The 22,709-nt window shown below is 54.3% G+C and overlaps 1 protein-coding gene across 5 annotated transcripts; it reads right to left on the minus strand.

Moving 5' to 3' along the window:
• Nucleotides 1-578: 578 nt before the first annotated feature.
• Nucleotides 579-16,753, minus strand: KIFC3 (kinesin family member C3). 5 transcript variants are annotated; one of them, XM_071567472.1, is made up of 22 exons: nt 16,285-16,368; nt 15,820-15,934; nt 14,050-14,195; nt 12,712-12,859; nt 10,423-10,613; nt 8,108-8,173; nt 7,330-7,473; nt 7,005-7,244; nt 6,614-6,787; nt 6,337-6,484; nt 6,124-6,254; nt 5,921-6,032; nt 5,536-5,717; nt 5,351-5,455; nt 5,053-5,183; nt 4,356-4,479; nt 3,763-3,892; nt 3,424-3,653; nt 2,628-2,762; nt 2,185-2,293; nt 1,917-1,945; nt 579-1,723 (listed from the first exon to the last, which is right to left on the minus strand). In XM_071567472.1, exons 2-21 carry the CDS (start codon nt 15,902-15,904, stop codon nt 1,941-1,943), a joined length of 2,736 nt encoding a protein of 911 aa, XP_071423573.1. In that variant the 5' UTR covers nt 15,905-15,934; nt 16,285-16,368; the 3' UTR covers nt 579-1,723; nt 1,917-1,940. The 5 variants fall into 5 exon arrangements, with proteins under 5 accessions (XP_071423573.1, XP_071423572.1, XP_071423575.1 ...); XM_071567471.1 differs by lacking the exons at nt 1,917-1,945; nt 16,285-16,368 and adding an exon at nt 16,735-16,753; XM_071567474.1 differs by lacking the exon at nt 1,917-1,945 and having other exon boundaries at nt 16,285-16,697.
• Between the last annotated feature and the right edge of the window lie 5,956 nt (nt 16,754-22,709).

Raw genomic sequence — 22,709 nt, forward strand, 5'->3', positions numbered from 1 at the left:
CTGTTTTGGGGAGGTGTAGTGTGGCCAGGACTAAAGCCAGTCCCCTCCACATTGCTGATGTTTCATCCAAACACAGTCATGTTTTGGGAACAAAGAGCCTGCTCTGCTCTTGTGGCTCAGGCGGTGGCTCTGATGGTGGGTCATATAGCACGAGGACCTGGCACTGAGCCACCATGGGACTGACAGTGAGTGCTGCCTGCATCAGAACACTCATACTGTGTGTCTTCTCGCTCTGCAGCTGTTTCCTGCCTTGTCTGGTGATAATCCCATGCCTGAACACTCATGAAGTGGGAAAAGGCTCTGCCAGCCTCCTGCCTGGATAGCCTGTGGAGCTGGGAGAAGTACAAAGTGGACTAGGACGTGGCAGAATTGGGTCTGACTTAGGGTTTAACCACTCACTCTCCTGCTAGTCATGGGAGCCCAATAGGTGCAGTCAGGGGGTTAAGCACAGCCAGGCTGGCCCAGAACAAGGGGATGGATGCCATGGGTTTTTCCAGCCCGAGGGGAGATGGTGGGAGTGAGGGAAGGAGCACCCACCCCATCCCAAGCCGTATTCAAGAACAGCAGCACAGGAGGACTGGCTTTAACCGTTTATTTAAAATAAGTTTTGTTACAAAACAGGATATTTTTTAATTATTAAAATACATACAAACATCTAATCATACAAAAGGCTAAATTTATTTTTCCCTTTTTTGTTTTTAAATAGAATACGCTGTGGAAGCGTGAGAGGAGAGAGCTGTGGTGGAAGGAGCCATCAGTGCATCCAGGAGGTATTTGCAGCAGGAGGAAACGCACCCATAGGTGGGTGCTCAGAGGACCAAGGGCAGTGCCATCCCCTCCCATACCCCTGCCAGCTGCCATCCCCATACATAAGCCAACAGGCTTTTGGCTGGAGATTTGGGGTCTTTTTGTTTGTTTTCCATTAGTTTTCGATTCCAAGTCCATGTAAACAGTTATAAATATTTTGAACACTTTCATCTTGACCACACTGTGATCTCTCTTGACAAGACAACTGGTAAATAACTTTACAATAGCTTCATTCAAGACTGCTAAATCCCCTCTGGTGCCATGTAACACAGGCAGTCCGTGACCACTCTGACTCTATGATGGGGCAGTAGTGCAGGGCCCTGGCAACACTGGCACCATGAGGAACAGCAGCTCAGCTCATGCACAGCACCGGGGGCCTTCATGCAACAACAGGGCTTGAGAAACCGAGGGGGAAAGGAGCTGCTGGAATTTTTTCTGAGTTAATGTGGAGGAAGTGCTGCTCTGAAAGACATCAGTTAGCACCCCATCTTGGGGAAGCCATAACCAGGTTGGCTCTGTGGGGTAACAGAAGCAGGGCCAGGGGATTGCCTAGCTCCAAGCACCCCCTTCAGCCCAGTCCTATTGTAAAAACAAAGCTGGAGCGATGGAGGGAGCAGCCACCAGCTCCCCACTCTGGCTAAAAACAACTGTCACACAGCTGAGCATCCTCGGGGGCAGATTCCTGCCCAGCACCACTGTATCCCACTGTGAGAGGGGAGTCTGGCCCCATGCTGCTCATTGTGAGAGGTGCCATCATCCTCTGGTCATGGGTCCTGGTGGCCAAAGGAACAGCACCAAAGCCTTCATGTCTTTGAGCAGCCATCTCCGTGTCACTGTGAGGGGCTGGGTCCTGGTGCAGGTTTGGTGCTGGAGCTGGGAGCTGGCACTTGTCACAGGGGTACTGCCCTCAGCTTCCCTGGGAGGAGACATGTGTGGGTCACAGCAGGCAGGGGCACAGCTACCAGTGCCCCAGCCCCATCTGGCAGCATTGTAGCAGGAGTTGGCACCACAAGCATCCCTTCACAGCCCGGCAGCCCTGCCCTGCCCTGCCCTGCCTGGGAAGCAGAATGAAGCAGAGCCCTCCACCAGCACCCGCCGCAGGCACTCACCTGGCAGCCACGGCTGCCCCTAAGTCAGGCTGAAATCGAAGGGGAGAGAAGTTCAGCTTCGTGGCATTGCCCTCCCCACACTCCCTGAGCTGCCAGCAGCAGCTTCACACCAGGATGCTCTCAGCGAAGTGCTAACCATGGCTAATTAGCCATTAGTTAATGAGCTGATAGCGAATCTGCTTATTCCCCCATGAAGGCTGGGCTTGTGGTGGGAACTTCCTTGGATAGAGGGACCCTGTCCAGGCTCCTGAGGTGCCTCACCACCCACCTGAAGTCTGGAGCTTCCTGCGGATGGAGGCGGCACGGCTGGAGAGCTGCCCCGAGCTGTGGGATGCGTGGCCTCGGCCAGGCGTTGCTGCAGAACCCGGTGAGTCACCCTGGGAGGAGATGGGGCACAGCCCCAGGGTCAGCTCATGCCAGTCCCCAGAGGGAAGGAATGGAGATGGGCTTGTGGGCAGACTGTGCCTGCCTGGGTAGTGGTGTCCAAGTGGGCTCTGGGGTACTGTGGGCTGCTCCAAGACGGCTTGGAAAAGCCAAGGTGGCAGGATCAGCTGGACACTGCTGCTTGGGGACAACCCACATCCCACCAGGTGTGGTCCCCAGTGGTGGTGGCTCCAGGGAAACATCCAACAGGCCTGGGGACTATGTGTCGGACCAAAACAGGAGGACCCCTGGGGTGAGGGGGAAAAGCACAAGCAGTCCCTTGGTTACCTCCAGCTGCTCCTGACTGGGCCAGGAGGCCAGCTCAGCCTTGCGGGAGACAGGACCCAGCTCCACAGAACGAACCCTCTCAGCAAACTTCAGGGAGCACAACGTCTCGCTGGTGTTTTTCTCAGAGGGGGAGACCTGCAGTCAGGGAGGAGCAGGCAGAAAAGTCATCCTGGCAGCTGCCAGTGCACTCCAGGGGCTACCCCCTAGCAAACCTTCTCATGGTGGCTGGTGAAATGCTATTATTAACCTGCCTCTCCCAGGAAAGTTCTGTCCATCCGCGCCCAGGCCAGCTGGATCCCCTGTCACCAACTGCTGCAACGAGGGACAGCCAGGAATAGCTGTGGCAGGTGGCAGGGGCTCAGGCAAGCCCCCATGGGGGCTCATTGTGGGTGCAGATAGCCAGGACTGAGGGGTCAAAGAACAGGTCTGGAGGAGCTGCCAGAGCTTAAAATCCTCCCAGCAAAAGAGGGGATGGAGAGACGACAATATGCAAGGAGATCATGCCCACAGGGATGGCCTCCATGTGCAGGCAGGAAGTACAGGATCATGGACCTCAGCAAGTTAATTCCCATCCCTCAGCCTCTGGGTGCTGAGATGGGGACAGAACTGCCTCTGGCACCACAGCTGCAAAACAGATGTACCCAAGGGCAAGCCTCATCCCCTGGTTCCAGTCCCGCTCCTGCCTCCAGCATCCCTCCCACCCCTCCCAGCACTGGGACAAGGGACTGCAGTCATCCCAAACTCCACACTGACTGGCCATGGGGATGCCAACAGGCACTGGGTGCCCAGCCCTCACCTGCACCATCATGAGGGTCTTGCTGTCACCGCTGAGCGAGTCCTGCAGCAGGTAGGTCAGCTTGGAGTTGCGGAAGGGCACATGGCCCTGCCGGGACCTCAGGGCATAAATAACATCGCCCAGTGCCGAGAGGGACTTGTTGATGTGCTGCGCCTCGCGAAGCCGGCTGCCCTCTGCGCCTGACCGCCCGACCCGCTCCGAGCCCGCCAGGTCCACCAGGTTCAGCTTCCCTGAGGACACACAACCAAATCCCACGGGATAGCATCAGAGTCCAGCCTCACACACCCCTGGGATGCTGTGGCCCAGGTGCAGGTGAGGGGCTTACCCTGTGGCACCCACCTGTGGTGCGGAGTCCCGTGCTGCGGTCGAGGCCTCGGACAGTGATGATGAGGAGGGCATGGGAGCGAGAGCTGTGCTCATTCAGGTTGGTGCACTCTGTCACCCGCTTGACATGGCCAAACTCAAAGACCTGGGGGGAGCCCAGCGGTTTGGGGGGAAGTGAGGCCAGTTTGCCCCAATCCCATGACAAACCCCCTGTGATCCAGGGCTGCCCAAAGATGTATCCGGAGCAACAGCCTCCCACAGGGTGCCTGGTCCATCAGGGTGATGACCGTTGTCAGGTCTCAGCCTGGGTGATGCACCAAGGGCAGCGGGTGACAGGCAGGGCACTGCAGTGACAGCCGCATCCAGTCACATCTCACTAATCCTTCAGGAACCTCCTGAGCCCCATGGTTTTATTTTTAACCCCCTGTGGCTATCCCTGTGGGACAGTGACCCTCACATCACACCCAGGGATCTATTTTGGTCTCTGTTACTCCCTGGGGCTTCAGAAATGCTTCAGAATCCAGAAGTCACACACCAGAGAACCCCCCCCAGCTCACTGCAGCCCTGGTGCCACCCTCCTGTGCCTGCCACCATCCATCTCTTCGCACCTTGTTGATGTCCTCCACGCTCTGCACTCTGAACTCGGTGAGCCCGGGCACATAGAGTTGTCCACTGCCATCAGGGCACAGCTTGATTTCCAGCTTCTCCTGCGGCTCCTTCCCCAGCAAGTCCCTGGGTAAAGGGGCATCCATTACCATTATCCCAGGGGCTGCTGGCATCCATTCCATGGCTCAGGGCTGTGTGCCAACACTGCCATTGAAGCTCTCTCCTCTAGGGAAAGCTGCACATCCTATCTATAGACCTTAGCATTCTTGGCTCCCATGTGCCTGCTCTTACAGAACTCAGACCACACTCCCATCCGTGCTCCCCATTATTCCAATGGATGTGCTCCCAGGATCCTCCTGGCCCCTCCTACCTGAATTTGGACAAGGGAGGAAAATATTTCTCCTTCTCTCAGCTCTCAGTTACAAAGTCCTACATATAGCATCTCTGGACAGGGGTGGAGAGGGGGATGTGTCAGCTGCTGTATCAGAGCCAGGGAGTGGGAGTGATGGAAGGACTGTTAAGTCATGGAGATCATGGGAAGGGCGATGTGCACCAAAATAAATTAAAAATAAATCCTTGCACAGCCAAATGCATCACCCAGGGCCTTGGGACAAGCTGCGAGGCCAAGGTAGGGCTGGTGGGATGGGGGAAAGAGTGGCATGGGGTGATGCCCAAAAAGCTTCTCCCCTCTTCCTGTACCTGAGCGACTCGTTGTAGATCTCGGCAGCGCTGACAGTGATGGCGTAGTCCCAGTCGGCCGCTTTGCCCCGCACCTCGGAGAAGAGGAGCTGCAAGGCCCGCTGGTTTATCCCTGGATTTGCTGCCGTTCCCTGATGGATTGGGGTGAGAAACAGGGAAAAACACCTTGCATTTTATTCTGTATTTTTCTTCTATGCAGAAGTAAAGCCAAAGGGGGTGTTGTGGAGCAGCAGTAACCATTGTTAGTGCATGCTGGGAATCTGAGGAAGAAGATGGAATCAAAACCAGGCAAACTCACTTCCATTGTGTAGGTTTTTCCTGCCCCTGTTTGCCCATAGGCAAAGATGCAAACATTGTAGCCATCGATGCAGGAAGTGACCAGGGCTTGAACCTCCTGAAATACCTGGGGCAACAAGGCAGAGTAAGGAGAGAAGGTGGCTGTGTCCTCCCCATCATACCAGCAGTGTGGATGGCAGCACTCACCTCCTCCTGGGACGCCTGTGGGGGGAAGACTTTATCCAGCTCGAAGGACACCTGCTTCCCCTTGTGCAGGAGGTGCAGGACAGCATCATCGTCGGTGTCAAAAGTCACTGCACTGGTTGCCTCCGGGCCCTCACCATCCTCCTTTGTGATGGGGCGGACTCGCCCAAAAACACGGATGTTTCCTTGGAGGGGAGATGCAGGGATGGTGTCAGCCCCAGCACATCCTGCTGCCACCCTCAGGAACCATCAAACACTGAGTGGGCTGAACGCTGCGGCCCACTGCTGACTGAAGCATCCCAAGCATCTTATGCGGATGCTCCCCCAACCATCTGGCCCCCCCTCAGGGACACGCTCTCCCACGCTGAATCTGCCACTCCCTGCACACCTTTCAGCCGCACCAGCTCGTTGTGACACTTCTTGCGGAGCTGCAGCTCCCGCCGGTACTTGCGCAGCAGCTCCCGGTTGGTGCTGTGCACCTCCTCGATGGCCTGGCTGATCTGCAAGGGTGGAAACCAGCAGCTCAGTGACCCCCCAGCATGTGCACTCTGCATAGAGGGAAGATGGGGTGCTGGTTGCAGGGGGGCTCACCTCAGCCCTGGCGGTGCGCAGGGTCTCCTGGAGAAGCAGGGGGAAGTCGCGGACCTGACGCTTCAGGCTGTTGTAGTCGTGGGTGAGCATGCGCAATGCCGGCTGCAGAGTCAGCAAATTGGTGCGGACACCTGTAGGCATGAGGCAGTGTGAGGGGCAGGTGATGACACCCCAACATTGGCTAGGCAACCCTGTAAACCCACACCTCCTCACCTGCCAGGTTCTCGTGCACTGCCTTCATCTCCACCTGGGCACGGGAAAATGCCTCTTCGATGGCACGGTTCTTCTCCTCCTCCATTGCCTGCATCTCCTCCAGCATCTGCCCGTGGGCTCGCTCCAGCTCAGCCTCATACATCATGATCTGAGAGAGGAGCAAAGAGAGGTGACACTGAGCTGGTGTTCACCCACTTGCCACACTATGTCACCTGGTGAGCACCAGCCAGGCAGGGAACATGAGGTGAGTTCTGATTTACACTTGTTGCACTCAGACCTGAGCTCTGAGCTGAGCCTCTGTCTTCCGGGAGCCCTGCAGCTGCTGCTCCATCTCCTTCAGCACTTGCCTCTGCATTCCCACCTGCTCCTGCAGGTACTGGTTTCGGGACTGGGTCTCGCATAGGGCTTGTTTTGCCTTGGCTGACTCCACCTCCACTGTCTTGATGATATACTGGGGAGAAAAGCACCCAGAGATGGGATGTACTGAGGAAACAGCACCTGAGGGGCCTGGGATGGAGCTGTTGTTGGCCCAGGGGGAGATAAGGAAATCGCAATGCTGTGCTGAATGTGCTCAGGGCAGAGAGACAGGTGGCACTTGCAGGGCACCCACTGGGCAATGCGAGGCACACAGACCAGCCAGGAGAGATGAAGAGTGCTGTGGTGCTCACCTTTATCTGCTGGGGCTGGGATTTGAGGCTGGCAATGGTCTCCTGGCTGTCCCGCAGCCGCCGGCTGAGCCGCTCCTCCTCCTCAGCTCTCTCGGCCAGGGAGTCCTTGAGCCGCAGCTCCACCTCAGCCAAGCGGTTTGTCTTCTGCTGCACCTCCAGGTCCAGCTCCACCAGCTTGGCCCGTGTCTCCTCTGCCTCCCGCTGCAGCTGGGACAGTTGCTCCTGCAGCCTGGCGTTCTCCTGGCCCCAGAACATGACAGACAAGGCTATGTCACCCATGGGTGCCTGTCACTCTGCTGCCACTGCTGTAACACCCAGGACTCACCTGGAGGTGGGGGCAGTCCCGGCACGGTGCCTGCTGCTGCCGCCGCAGCTCCCGCAGCTCCCCCTCGCACGCCTTCATCTCCTGCCGCAGGCGCTCATTCTCGGCTGCCAGCAGGTCCCGGTGCTTCTCTGCATCCGTGCCGCCCTGCCACCAGCAGTGGATGGAAGAGGAGATGGATCCTTGATGCACCCCAAGGAGCCCCAGCCTGCTGCTGCCCCGGGGGAGCCTCAGCTTGCTGTCCCAGCAGGTCCCCAGCTTGCAGCATCAGGGAGCCACCAGCCTGCCATGCTCAGAGAGCCACAGTCTCCTGCCACTTTGGAGCCCCCAGCCTGCTGCACATCTGGGAGCTCCCAGTCTGCCACACTCAGGGAGACCCCAGTCTGCAACATCGAGGAGCTGCGGCCTGCTTCATCATGGGAGCCTCAGTCTGCTGCTCTCAGGGGAGCTCCTCAAAGCCTCAGCCTGCCATGTCAGAGAGCCCCAACTGAGCCCACGCAGCCTCAACCCCCAAAGGGACTTTCACTTCCCACCTCAGGGTGACAGCACCGGAGAGCTTTGCCTGCTGTGTCCCAGCATCACCAATATGACATTGCATTGGACAGAAAATCCCACAAACTTTCATCCCTCAGTGTCTCTTGGCCCACAGGGTCCAAAATGTCATCAGGGTAGGTTAAGTCCACCTCCACCCACCCCATGTGGCCTCTTCCTCCTTGGGAACCCTGAGCTCCAAAATCCCACCAGGCAAAGCTGGCTCAGCCCGATCCCAGAGGCACCTCACCAGCTCCGAACGCAGCCGGCCGATCTCCTGCGCCTGCTCCAGGATCTTTGCCTTTAGAGTTTCAACCTGTCAACACAGACCAGGTTAACCAGGAGGCATCTCAGCAGCTTTCAGAGGAGACCCTGTGGTGCCACCTCAGCCACCAACATCCAGTCTGGCTCACATTTTTGTTATGCCTTAATTTTCCACCTGGCTCTGAGCACCTGATTCACACGGCCTGATTAAAATGAGCGTTAATGAAAGCCTTGCTTTGACCTTGTTCAACCATGGGTATAATTTGTCCATGCTGAGCATTAGCAGAAACCATTATTAAAAAAAAAAGGTATCATCTTTGCAGAAGACAAAAAACAAACCTATCCATAATTGTGTTTGAAGAGCCAGAAGTGCCTTGTCCTGCCCTCACAACATAGCTTTGTTTTACCCTATTTTTCTTTCTAGGAAAGTTATCTTGGGACAAAGAGGGAGCAGGAGCTCCTCAAGAAGGCCACATGTCTCAGTCTGATGGGAGGATGCTCCCCAGCCACCCCTGTCTGGGCATCTGCCCATCCCATGGGACCAGGCTGCCATTCCTGCAAAACCAGGTGAATTTCAGAAATCCTCAGCTTTCTTTTGTGCAGGGACCAGGGAGGCTCTCCCAAAATCTTCAGTTATTTGAACAAACAGCAGCAGCGAGTACTTGGTGAAGCCAGCAGTCTTAGGGACTGTGTTTTAATGGGGTTTGCTCACTTGCTCTGTCCCTTGTCCCCATACCATAAACCTGTTGGGTGAGTATCACCACTACCCCAAAGCTTATCCCAGAGGGAGCCAGACCTGGCTGTATGCTTCACCACCTCTGCCCAGATCCCAGCCCGGCTCCCCATTTCCCTACACCAGAAAGCCACTAAACCCCTCACTTGGTAGCGCCCATTCCAATAATCAGCTTTTTCTTTAACCAGCTGGCCCTCCATGGATGATGATTTACCAACTGCTGATTAATAACCAATGCAGATGTGCTGACACGGGGCTATAATTAATATGGTAAGTTATTAAGCCGCGCCCTTGCAGAGACAGCAGCGCAACAGGCAGCACCTGTGTGCCCCGCATTTGGTGGGGCACGGCAAGGGATTCCGTGGCTACAGGCAGGGGAATGTGGCTGCTCCCTGACGGCATTGGGATCTCCCTCCTTCCACAGCTGGCTGTGCCCTGGCTCTGGATGGGGGGCCAAGCATGCACCGAGCACTTGAGTAGTAAAACCCCATTTCCATATCTACTGACGGAGATTATTAAAGTATTTTTATAAGTATTTTTAAGAGAGGGGAGATACTGAGAAGACAGTCATGGCTTGTTCCACAGAATCTGCCAGCCCAGCCAGTCAGCACACACACTGGAGCCTGCCCACCATTCCCTGTGCCAGTGGCACCCAAAAATGCTGATGCACCTCTATCCCCTACCTTCTCGGGCATCTCTGGCTGCATCCTGCTCTCTGGAGGTGAGAAAGACTCCTTGGAAGCTGGATCTGGCTCAAGCCGTGGCACGGCCATCCCCAGGCTTTAGAAGTTGGGGCCAGCACTTTGCTCCAACTGGCATCAGCTGTGCCTGCTGCTGAACTGGCCGGCACAGGGCCGGATCCTGCCGCGCTCACGCTTGTGTCATGCAGAGCATGCCAACCAAATGCAGGACAATTACCTCCGCCTTTTTGACACCCGTGGAACAAGCAGAACCTGACTGTAACAGCTTCCACAACAGCCACATGCAAATCCCTTTACAAGCAGCCAGAATTTCCATTTCCCTGGGATGACCCAGGTCCTTGTGCTGAGAATGCACCTGCACCAGTGTAGGAGATTGTTTTGGGGGGAGTTCTGGTCATGGTAGCCAAAACCTGTCCCTGCATTAGACACCTCTGTGCCTTCACATTCACTTTCCACTTCCTGGCTCTTGAAAGTCACTACAATTAAACTGCTGGGTTGGTCTAACGAGCTGATCCTGTGGCAGTTGTCCTGTGCTGGGCAGATGGATGACTGCTGCAGGGCTGCATCCCAAAGCCCTATCAGCCACATCATGTCCACAGAGCCACACACCCTCGCCAGCTCTACTGCTGTGTCACTCAGGGGACTGCGAACATCCCAAGGGAGGTGCATCCAAAACCAGTGATCAGGAACACCTGGCTCCCAGATCATCCCTATGTCCCCCAGCAAAAAAGATGCTCAATGATGGAGGTCCTACACTCTTTCCAAGTGCAGCCCTCACTAACTGCAGACCACAGCACTCCAACCAAGCCACAGCCTGAGGCTGGAGGAGCTGACAAACCCCTTTGTGTTGCCCTGTCCCCACCATACCTGGCCTTGCAGCTGGAGGGAAAGGGAGAGTTCGTCATTCTCCCTGGCAGCAAGCTTCTCCTGCAGGCCCAGCAGCTCCTCCAGCAGCTTCTCCTTCTGAAGATGTGCCATGGAGGCCATCACCTTCTGGATCACTGGGAAGGGCCGGGTGGCTGGCAGGCTGGCCCGTTTCCCACTGCAGAGCCTCCCTCCTGCAGTGTGAGCAAAGGTGGAGCTGGTCAGGATCTGGCCGCCTCGCTGGGGAGCAGAGTGCCAGCCATGGGTAGAGTCCCCAGGGGTGGAGGTAGAGACAAGAACACAGTAAACAGGACTTGCACAAGTCCCACAGAGAACAGTGACATGTTGGGAGGTGCATCCCAAGTGCCACAGTGCTGACCACAGCAGTGGTGGTGTCCTATGGCTGAGCCCCGGAGAAGGGTAGAAGCCAAAGGGGTGTGTCAATGCCAGCAGAGCATCCCAGGCCGCAGCACAGAGCACCTGCCCACACCACTGCGCAGTGACCCAGCCCCACCACACACTGAGATGCTGCCACCTCACTCTGATAACAACCGCCTTCACCACAGCGCTGATTCATCCCAGCATCCTTTCTTCTGAATGAGCAGCTGCCAGTGGAAAGCCAGTATGTGATCATGTCATTAAAGTCTGGGTCATTACACACAAATATAATGGAGGCCAAAGTAAAATTATACAGGTACGCTGAACGGCCGTATTGCCTAATCCTTGTGTGTTTGGCTTTCTAACCTTCCTAGTATTATTTTAAACATAATTTTCTTTATGTTAATAGAGCCACCAGTGCTGACAGAAGCCAACCTGGCCGTACATCAGAGCCTACAAAATGACCTGGTAGTTCCCAAGAAGCAATGAGCTGGCCTGACTCATTCCCAACGTGGGGATGAAGCACTGCGGTGAGGAACTGGTGGCCAGGATTCTGGCTGCCTGGCGCCCTTCCCTGACTGCCACGGATTTCATCCACTGCCACCAGAAACCTGAGGTTTCAAAGGCAGGAGCTGATGCTGGGAATCACTGTGCTGCCTGCGGGAGGATACTGCCTGCTTCATGGGAAAAGTACTGAATACAAGAAGAAAGACTTTCTTGCCTGTGAATCAGACTTTCTACCTTTAAATGGAGTTAAGGAGGTAACAGAACAGGCAAAAAAATGAAATGCTGAGATCAAATGACAACTTTGCTGCTGACTGCCTACCACAGGACTTATCTAGCAGTGGCTGCAGAAGAGACCACTGGGTTTTGTCTTCCTGCCATGGGCTGGATAACCAAAAAAAGTACTGCCAAGAACGAGTTTTCCTTTCTTTCCATGCTGAAAGCTCAGCCCAGCTCAGGCAGGGTCTTCTCTTTAAAACCAACACACACAAAACCTATCCCAAAACTTCCAAAGTCAACAGGAATGCCAGCCCTCCTACTTTGGGGAGCATGCAGGGATAAGACAAAATTACAGGAGGCAGCAAGCTCCTGTGGACACGTCGCATGTCTGCACACATCATCCACACTAATCCTGGGCTGGGACCCAAGGCAGAGCCAGGCTCAGAGCTGCAACACTCAGCTGCAAGTCAAACTGCCAGGCAGGGAAATCCCACATGGATAACGCCTTCCTCCACGCTCCAGCACCTTCTTCCTGAGACAGCATCCATGGGAGAGGAGATGCTGCCCTGTGTTACATCTCCCGCTGGGCAGATGCGCTGGTGATGATGTGGGCTCTGAGTGTGACAGGCACAGCACACTGACCCTCCTGCTTTCCAAAATGCTCTGAAACCCACTTGGAAAGATGCTCTGCCCCATTACCATTACCACACAGACCCCCTTTTTTCCTGCTTCCCTATCTCTTCCCAGCAGTCACCCCGCACCAGGAGCTGCTCTGGGATGCAGCTGAGGACCATGCCAGGAGCAGTTCCCAAGATGTGCCCTGACAAGCCTGCACAATTTAATCCAGACAGAGAAAGACAAGAAACCATGGGATTTCCCCATCCCAGTGCAGCCAGGCAAGCTCTAAGTGTTTCCATATACGTTATATCTTCCTTAAGAAGGAGGAAGCAGAAGTGAGTTCACCAGAGCTCACCTGCTCTGCTCATCTAGTTCAATAATTCATCAGTCCCTCTCACCACTCAGCAGGTGGATGGTGTTGGATTTCTACTGTGACTGGTGAGGCAGACACATGTCTATGTGCATCACCAAAGAGGAGAGGTTTCCCTGATAACCACCTGCAGGTGCCAAATGCTCATTCCATCCCATTCCTTCTCCCTAGCACCCACCACTGCATCCTGGCTTTCCCCTAACCTGCTTTCTCCAGGTTCATGGTGGAGGCTGCCTGAACCGGTGTGGCAGCTGCTGGCTCACAAGAGGATGTTGGTGGCTCCTCTGTAGCCGGTGTCAGGTCCTGGTGCTGGGTCTCCTCCCTCCGCTTGCACGTTGTCTCCCGCAGGGTCTACGTCCATGAGAATAAACAGGTCAGAGAGCAGAGATGCAGCAGCTGTACACACTGTGGTGTCAGCAGCCAGCACCCTCACTGGGCTTGCCAGGAATGAGCAGGGAGGGCAGTGCAAACAACAGGACAGTGCGACCCAGAGGAACCCTCCCTCCGAGGGAGTTTGGTGATGGCAAGCTGTCATGATGAACTTATCACATTGCTTTTAGTTCTCCCTGTAAACAATTCCTTCCCTCAGATGGACCATGCAGTTATACAGAATATACCTATCTTTCTTTCTATGGCCTTAAAAAATGACCCTGACTTGCAGGCAGGGTTGAATGTGAAGCTGTGAGCTGTGGCTTAGGTAATGCCATGCCCAGTGGGATGGACCCCAGCTCCAAAAAAAAGAAGAAATCTGGAAGGAGCTTTTGGAAAACTGAGACAAAAGGTGATGATTGGCTGAGCTTGCCCTGGTCAAAAATGCCTTTTCTTACTTATATCTTATCTGAGAGCCTGTGGCATTAACCCATGGGCCAGCAACGCCAGAGAAAGCTGTCTCACCCCAGCAGAAGGGCAAATACTTGGTACATGCCAGTAATTTGAGAATAATTTGGAAGGAGGCGGTGGCAGCATCCTCCTGGAAAAGCCGCGTGTCTGCGGTGCCTCTGCATCTGAGACTCTAGAAGGGTTTTGCCAGAGGGAATTCAAGGCTGGTGTGAGATAAGAAGGTGTTTTTCTTCTTTTCAAAGAAGGGGAATTTGAATTGATTTGCCTGAAGCCCAGAATGAACTAGTGGCAGCAACACCAGTACACGGTGTCTCGACACCATCCCTGGCCGTGTCACCTTTCCACTTCTCTTCCATCCCAATGGCAAACACCACCTTACAGCACTGCATTTCCTTATCACACTTCTGCTTTGAGCTCTCCTGCTAACGTGACCCATAAGTGACCCAGAAGATGTTATTCCAGGCTGTTCCCCAGCATTTTTGATGCCTTCTGTCTCCCAGGAGATGCTCTTCCCTTTCTACTCAGGGCAGCAGCTCTGCTTGATGCATGTGGTGCCGGGGTTCAGGCAGAAACTGGCTGTAGCGAGGGAAGGAACCACATAGCTCCCACTGAGAGATGGCCCAGCTGGGTGTGGGGCATTCTCCCTACCACCCTAAAACTGCCTTCCCCACCCAAGCCACAGCTGGCTCAACGCTCCTCACCTGGAGAGCCCGGCAGAGCCCACGGGGGGTTGCAGCGTCTGGCCAGCTCACGCTGAGGATTTTATGGTGAAGTAGTGTAGGCAGCAGAGGAACCCGGGGAGAGGCGCCTGCTCCGCTCCCAGCACTGAGCCTGTCCTGCCCACAGCCTGAGATGGAGCAAAGAGCATCACTGGATCAACCTGAGAGCCCAGGATGGACACAGCCTTTGGCTTAGCTCAGCAAACCCACCTCCACCTTCCTGCTGCCACCACCACACTGGTGTGGCAGAGACAGTGCATGACTTTTATTAAAAATCTTAATTATGTTAATTAGAAAAATTATCCCCTCGGGGGGCGGAGACTGGTTGCCAATGACTAGTAATGAGAATTCAGGGTGTAGCATCCGTCTGGCCTCTGCAGGACCAGATCCATCCCCCCACCAGGGACATCCCAGCTCTGCTCTTTGCCAAGCCACTCCACTTCCTGAGATCCTATCTTGGAAAAGCTTGCATCACCGAAACCAGATGGATGGACCTTGATGGCATCACCTCCCTCCACTGCCCCCAAATATTTCCTTTATTTGTCAGGCAGCCAAACGTGAAAGCAGCCAGGACAGCAGTTCCTGCCCTGCTGAACCACAAAGAAAGAAAACAGCAACTCAAGGAGTATTCTCTCATGGCTGTCCCCTCTTCTGCTGCAGGAAAAGCAGCTAGTGAGGGCTACATCCCACCGTTTGGGGACCCTGTGACCTCCCCCCACACCTGCCTGCCACAGGTGCTGCCACCATCGCAGGAAGCCAAATCTCTTCTCTGGCAGGTAGGGAGAAAATCAACAATCCACAAATCAAACCTCAATAATGCATTTTTTTCTCTAAAATCAGGCACAGGCACTTTGGCCAGAGGTGGAAACAGTGTCTGAAGGGAGACGTGTCCTGATGAAGTTAGTCTATCACTCTGGACTTCTTCCCAGCCTCTAATTATCCATAACATTTCGCGTGCGTTGTGTAAATCGAGCCGTTTTCAAAGCATTGGCAAATGCCTGCATAAAAGGCGATGAGTTTCCCAACCTGGCATGGGCAGTGGAAGCTGCTGGGCAGAGGAAGCATTGAAAAGCCCCGGTTTTAGAGGCTTCGATGCCAATCAGCACTTGGCTGGACTGGACTGAGCGCCAGGGAAGAATCAGTGCTCGGAGAAGCAGCTGCCAGTACACAGGGAAATGCTGAAGCCAACAGCAAAAAGGAGCCTAAATGGGGGGCTTCAGCCTTCCCCTTTGCCAAAACCTATTCAGCACCACTGGCAAGGGAGGTGGGAAGGACTCTTCTCCAACAAGAGGCTGCAGGTTGGGGCAAGCAGCCACCCGCCCACCTGCCTGCAGAGCAGCTCAGTGCTGCGAAGGGAAACTCCCGAGTAAACTCACCCACGGGGTCCATGCACTGGGGAGGGATAAGGAGACCTTCCAAGGAGCCAAAGCTGGGGTGAGGCAAGGGCCCTATGTTCGCCCTGCCATGCAGATTGCTCCGTTTTCTTTCTTACATGTTAATCTTTCTCCCTAAGTTTCCCACTCGGAAGGGCCAGGAAGGAGATGGAGGGAGCTCTCTCTGCTCACCCCCTGGCTGCCCACTGCTTTGTGGCAGCTTCCAAGTCCCCGTTTCTCAAATCTTGAGCTTCATCCGGAAAGAAATGTGAAAAATGCAGGCTGGCCTGTTCCCAGCCTCTCCTTCCCCAGTGAGTAGGGCGTGAGCGCTGCAGGCTGAGCCCCAAGGGGCAAGGACAAGCCACCGCGCCGTACTCACCGTCCAGGGCAAGGTCCTTCGTCTTCCAGGCGGCTCCGGCGGACGGTCCGGATTCCAGATCCCAGGCTGTGCGGGATGTGATCATGGCACGGGGGTCCCGAGCACAGCAGCACCTCTGCAGAGAAGTGGAAGGACGGACATCTCAGCCGGGCTCAATGTCCAGCTGTGAATCCCAGTGGGCCGTGCTAGGGCACCCTACGACGGTAACACCGGGCCGGACTCCTGAAACCCGCAGGAAGTTGCATCGATCCCGATTTCGCTCCCGAAAAGGCGACAGCCCCGGGCTCCCTCCGTGCTCCCGGCGGATGTGACATAAACAGTGCCTGTAATTAATTTACTCATTCCTGAAGTCTCTCCAGGCCCCTCCTAACCTCGGGCTGTGGCATAAGGAGTTAGCAGCTCCAGGAGCACGAGCAGTCCCGGACCCGGCTAGCACCGCATCCACCGCACAGCACCGCACCTCACCTCACCGCACACACTGCACTGCACTGCTCGCTCCACATCGTACACACCGCACCGTGCACACACCGCACGGAACGGCACGGCACGGCACGGCCCGCTCCGCGCACACACCGCGCCGCACCGAGCGCCAGCTCGGCGGGGAAGAGGGCACGAAGCCCCGGGACCGCCCGCCCGCCCTCCGCGGGGTTCCTTGTTCTCCCGACCGGCGGCCCCGGAGGGCGGCTCCGGGGCGGTCCCGGTCCCAGTCGCGGTCTCAGTGCCAGGGAGGAGGCGCAGCCCCGCCCCGCGTTCCCCCGGTGCTGCTCCCGATGCCGATGCCGCTGCTCTCGCCGCGCCCCGGGAGCTCCGTGCCGGCACACCCAGCCCCTCAGACAAAGGGAGCCTCGGCCCAGCCCGGCTCCCCCGCCGCCCGTGCCGGTACCGGTATCGATGCCGCCCCCGCGGGGCACTCACCGGGCGCGGGGCACTCGGTGCCGGTCTTAGCCCCGTCCCCGTCCCCGCCCTCCCGGGCACTTCGGTAACGGAAGCGCCGAGCTCCGCCCCGCGCTCGTTGCCGTGGAAACCCGTGAGACCCCCGACGGGCGATCGAGCGGGGCTGCCCTTTCCCGCACCTGGGATTCTGAAGGGGCGACGTTGGCCCCTCCGCGGGAGCTCCCGGGCCGTCCGCGGGACAACCCCGGCCCCTCTCGCCAGAGCCCTCGGAACTTCGGGGAGCCCCGGTGTCGCTCTATGCCCTTCCCAGTGTGATCCGGACTTCCCATGATTCCCTGACTCCCCCTTGTCAGGAAGAATCTCCGGTGTGTCCCGAGTACTCCCGAAGTGTCCCTGCCCTTCCCACCCCAACTCTGGTGCTCTTCGGGGGGTACCAGAGTAACCACATCCCATCTGTGCACCCCTCCTGGCATAGCTCATCAGGGTGATCCTGGGGGACCATGGGGACCATGGTGCTGGTGACCTACATACCGAGGACCAGAGGTGACAAACCATGCCCTCACCCCGTCACATCCCCACTGCTCCCAAACACTGGTGCATTTGCTGGCAGTGATGTCAACCGGCAACCCAGGCTCACTGGGCCTGAGGACACAGATTTCAAATGGAAAACAACATGTTTCTAATCCAGAGGGGTGGATAAAACAGCCTGACATGCCAAGATCTCCCCAAAGGCCCTGGTGTCAGAAAGACAAAAGAAAATCCTGTTTAAAATATAATTTATACGCATTTTTAGGGTGTGATTTGTGTCTACCTGCCTGTATTGCACACACAAGCCTCATGTTGGGTGACACAAATCACTCATGACTTGTTCAGGGTAATGAACTGGCAGTACCGGATATTTCCCACAACAAAGCTGAACTTGGCATCCACAGTGATGGTGGCGGGTGCCCTGTGCAATGACTCACACCTGCACTTCTGATGGCAGGCTGACCTGTGGGGCACATGTCCCACATGCGTTTGGACATGCAGGGCTGTCCATCCCTTGGGAGGGGAGGATTTGGTGCCAGCCCTGCAGAGTTGGGAAGGAGAAGCCTCTGCCCACCACTGGGGTGTGCTCCCTTCAGGCCAGGTGTCCTCAGCCTCCTGCCTTTTCACACTTAGTCACAGCCTTTCACTCACTCCTGGCTGGGTTAGGAGCAGGATTCAATCTTGTCCTTTCATCCTGGCATCAACCTCTTGGACATCCTCAGAGACCCACCAGGCGAGGCTGCCCTAATCCGCTGACACGGGCCAGCCACACATACAGGGGGGTGACAGAGAATCACGGGCGTGTGGGGGACAAGGTGCTTTAGCCACTCAGCCCAGGCGAAGCAGGTGACAAAGGTCCCCATGCCCCTAGCACAGCACCTTGTCCTTGAGAAGCCAATGCCTCCAGCTCTGCACTGCAGCTGCCTTCACTCCTAGCCAGTGAAACCTTCCCAGCATTAGAGGTCATTGGCATTCCCCTCTTTGGAGGTTATTGGCATTCTCAGCATGGAGCCCTTGGCAGGGATAGATATAGGTTTGCGTGCCTGTAGACACACATCCATATGTACATACATGTACCCGAAGATTTGCATAAGTACCCCATTATTTGTGTAGCTCCTTTGGCTGGTTTGGGGATAATATTGACACAAGTAAAGTTACTTTTCCCTTTCCGATAGCAACTGTAAAGCCATATCACCACCACTTATCAACTGTAAGGGTAAAATAAATGCTTATGTAAATGAGTTTAACTGGTAAGTAATTTCCTGGCTTTTGAATGCTTCAGGTTTTTAATGGTATTGCAATTATGCAAAACACATAAGTTGTATCAATTACATCAAGTAAGTCTACATTAAGCAGGCACATGTGTGAATTCCCCAGTTTAGAAGAATAACTTAATGAATAAGCATGGAGCAAAATCTGAGATGTAGGAAGGGTTCTGTGCCAACAGTCCTATTCAAATAGTCACCTGTGAGCATTACAAAACCCACCACTCCCAGCTGCAGGGCTGTTTTTTGGCAAGAACAGTGTGGCTCTCTGGCAGCCCCAGCACAACAGGAACAGGATCTCCAGGGATCCAGAAGTGGCATTACTCTGGATGCACACTGGTGGCCAGGTACCAGCTCTTTTTCCCTGTGCTGCAATGCTATTGAGCTCAGGGGAGCACTGTGGATCCCAGGGGATGCCCACTTGCTGGTGGATGGGCTGGGAGACTGCAGGCAGTGGGGACATAAAGGAGCCCATGCAGGCAGAAGGTACTCTGCTCTTACCCCTCTCTCTGCAGGGATTCACCTACACCAGCTGGAATAATCTCAGCCTGGTCCCTCAGCAATGCTCCCATCCTCCTTTTCTTGGCTGTCACGTCTCCATGACCTGAGTGAGCACCGGCTGACGACATCGCTGGAGGTATTTTTAGAAATGCTGCTTTGCAGGCAGGCAGGGAAAAGGCAGGGAGCAGCAAGACTCGCTGCCAGCAGCACCCTCCTGCCAGCACTCAGCAGGTAGCAGGAAGGCTCGATATATCAATGACCATCAGTGCTAAAACAGCTGCCCTCCGTGGATAGCACTGGCAGTGCCAGCCTGCCACAGGGCACGCTGGCAGGGGCCAGTGACCCTGGTGTGGGTTTAGCTCTGCTTTTAGCCCAGTCTCTGCTGTGGCTGAAAAGCATTGCTGCTATGGTGCTGTGAAGTCAGGCAGGTTAATTTGCCTCTTACTTGGGTGAAGGGAAGCTTCAGCAATCGAAACACATCACTGAGTGAGGCCCTTTGCATTGGACATTTGTTCTGCCCTGAGCAAATATTTAATCTATATCAGTAAGACAGCTAAAAAATACCCCAAATGCCAGAAAAAAATGTGACTCCCCTTCCCTCCCCTCCCTTCAAGCAACCTGATAACCTTATCCAGAAATATAGGTGGGAGCACATTGATACCTGAAGCCTACTGTATATTGGGATGTGCTGTGTAGAAAATTCCCACATTGTGAGAACGTGTCCCCAGAGAACAATTAATTTTCAACCAGCTCCTTATTCTAATTTTGCTCCTCCTCAAGGAGGTGAGGGGATTTCTGAGCATTACTGAGACATGGTTTGCCAAGCCAACATGAAACACTTCCCAAAGCAGAAGCAAACCTCCTGCATTCCTTACATTGACATTTCACACAATGACAGGAGTTTTAATTAAGTCTTAGCATGCTCCTGAGAAATTTAATACTCATTTTGAAGTTCACCAGCTGAACTAATTCAACCCTGAGGCTCTGATCCTTGAGATAGGGTTGTGTGGAACTGGGTGGAGAGCAGGAGCTGGGGAGGGGTGTTGCAAGGATTGCTGCCAATATTCAACACATTGGGATGCTGCTTCTGGTGATAGTGGGGGCTCTGCAGCTCAGCCCCCCTGACCAAGTCCTGTGAGCTGGCTAGGCTAAGTCTGAGCAGCCCAGGACAGCACAGAGCCAGTCCACAGCTGAGGAGCTGGCTGCCCCAGCTGAGAGGTCCTGCCAGGGCTCAACTCTCCCTGTGTCCCTCCATGCAAATCTCCTCTATATCAAGCAAATGACAAAATCAACATTTTTTCAACCTGCTGCGTTCAGGTAGAGAAAAAGTCTGCTGTGCAGGCAGCTCAGGCAGTGCTGTGTGAGATGGAGCAGCCATCAGGTGAGTGACTCCTCCACCCCTCTGAATTTCCTATCTCGGGCTGCTTTGCAGAACCATCTCCACCTTACCAAGCCTCAGCCTGTGTCTTCCTTTGACCTACCTTTTATCTTTGTCATATTTTTCAGCTGGCTTCAGGGACAACTTGAGTTTGACTTTAATGCGTGTGCCTCCCCTATGCAAAGTGCTGCTGGGCTCATCCTGTGCCTCTCCAAGTGCTGGGGAGCAGGGAGCTGTTCTGTAGGAGGGCTGCAACTCACCGCTTAAGTCATTAATGTTTCACGGCATTAATCAACACGGGCTCCTGCTTATAAAGCACTTCTTAGAAACAAGGCTAAGAATAAGCACGAGGTGTCCCAGCTGAGGCTAAATCCTCTCCACTGGCTGGAGGGTGCCCATGATGGTTAGAGCAGACCCAACAAGGGGTCAGTTTGATACCAAGTAAATGCCATTCAGGCCATTTAATCCATCAAATAAAAATTTGGGCTGTACTGGAAAGATCCCTGCATCCCAGGAGGAGGTCCTGGAGCCCCTGGTCTGGCAGGAGCACACCAGTGGTGCCCCAGCCAGTGTAAACAGGGTGTCCTTGGGACCCTCTGCTTGGGACCTTGGGTGCTTTATGCAATTCTTTTTAAATAAAGAAATGTTTGAAGATTGAATCTGCAGATGGACAACTGGGATATATTCAGAATTTTACTACTTCTGGCACTGATTTTCTTCTTGAAGCCAAGTCCCCACAGTGCCACGGAGGGCCTTGGCTGGGTGACACCAATGACAGGCTTTCCTCTGCACAGGCAGAAGGGAAGGGAGCCATCTAATTTAAGAAATAGATTTAGTGCTCAGCAAAACCATTTATTTTTAGTGCCCTCTAAAGTGTGCTTGACTTTGGAGAAGAAAGGAAGCAAAAGCAGTAATTCTGAATAATTTAGAGAATGGAGTTTTAGGATTGAAGTGAGTGGCTGTGCCATGCTGGGGCAGGGGCTGGAAGAATGCAGGGCTCACTAACAACAGCAAGCTGGTTTAGGCATGGGCAGAGATAAATCAATGAAGAAAGAAATACAGGGAAGAGGGAAATATCCCTGTGGTCATAAAGCAAATACATGTATGTGAAGGAAAATGTGATGGTGAGTAATGCACACGATGGGCTCAGCTGCATCTTGACTGCAACGCGAGAGCTGCACCCGACAAAGACATGAATATGCAAATGAGGTGAGATATTCACCGATGGAATTAAATAGCTTTCCTGCTAACCGGCTTTGACGGCTCGATATCAAGCTGTCTGCAAATCCCACTGAGAGTCCGTGCTGGCATGGATACAGCACTCTGGCACACCAAGTCCTTGACTCACTCCATGTCACCTTTGGATTTTAAAGTGCTCTATGAATGCTCAGCAAGGACAGTCCAGCTGCTCCGTTTGTCCCTCTGTGTCTCAGCACTGGTGTGTACGGGATGCTGTACCACCACTGCTCTGCAGCTTTTGGCACTAGGAGTCTTCCAGGGGGCTAGAAACCTTATCCTCCCATGGATTACTGACATCCGTTATATATAATACTGACATCCATTATATATAATGGATGTCTCTGTGTTTGCACTGCACAGCTCAGAGCCCCACAGCAGCAGTGCCCATGCCAGCACCCAGGTGGGCATCAGCAGAGATCCTTGGACACAGACTGGGGATGCACCGGCTCAGCTGTGCTCAGTGCCCATTTCCATCCAAGCCCCATTATCCTGGCACTGCAGGGATGCTCCCACTGCCTCCATGCGCTGCCAGATGATCTCTTCCCCACTATTATCTACCCTGAGCCAGAGCATTCCAGCCCACCCCATCCTATCACAGCTTCCCACTCACCAAGGAAAAAGGCTGAGATCTTTCTAGTTTAACTTACTGGAGCATATTTCATGATGACTTAATTATTATGGACCTAACTGGGACCAAACTATATTTTTTTCCTTCTAAGCTGCAATTGAGATGGTGAAGAAAAATGCACTCAATTGAGAGTAAGAGTCACCAAAGAGATCCATGAATCTACCTGCCAAAATTTTACAGGAAATACTGTTTTCCTGTTAACACAAAAATAGATGCACAACTACCACAGAAACTCATCCTGTTTCAAAAAAGCATAAAATTTCTTGTTCCTGTGTTGGTTCTTCACAGATTCTGTTGCAGCAGACTACAAAACTACAAACTGCAAATACAGTGTCGGGATCGGTCCTCAAAGCAGGTTTTACACCCAAACAAGGGTCTTCTGTTTCCTGGCTGAGCCAGGGGAAGTTATGGAGACAAGTAAAGGAAACATTGAATTCCAGCCTCCTGCTAAGGTTTA

The sequence above is a fragment of the Pithys albifrons genome, chromosome 12, assembly GCF_047495875.1.
Source record: "Pithys albifrons albifrons isolate INPA30051 chromosome 12, PitAlb_v1, whole genome shotgun sequence".
Taxonomy (NCBI): Eukaryota; Metazoa; Chordata; class Aves; order Passeriformes; family Thamnophilidae; genus Pithys; species Pithys albifrons.

Excerpts from the sequence above, each read along its gene's own strand:
- KIFC3 (XM_071567471.1), bottom strand. The coding sequence starts at position 15,904 with ATGATCACATCCCGCACAGCCTGGGATCTGGAATCCGGACCGTCCGCC. Across the intron at positions 8,174-10,422 it reads CCCTCCAGCTGCAAGGCCAG|GTTGAAACTCTAAAGGCAAA; the intron begins GTATGGTGGGGA and ends CTGTGTTGACAG. Across the intron at positions 7,245-7,329 it reads GGGACTGCCCCCACCTCCAG|GAGAACGCCAGGCTGCAGGA; the intron begins GTGAGTCCTGGG and ends TTCTGGGGCCAG.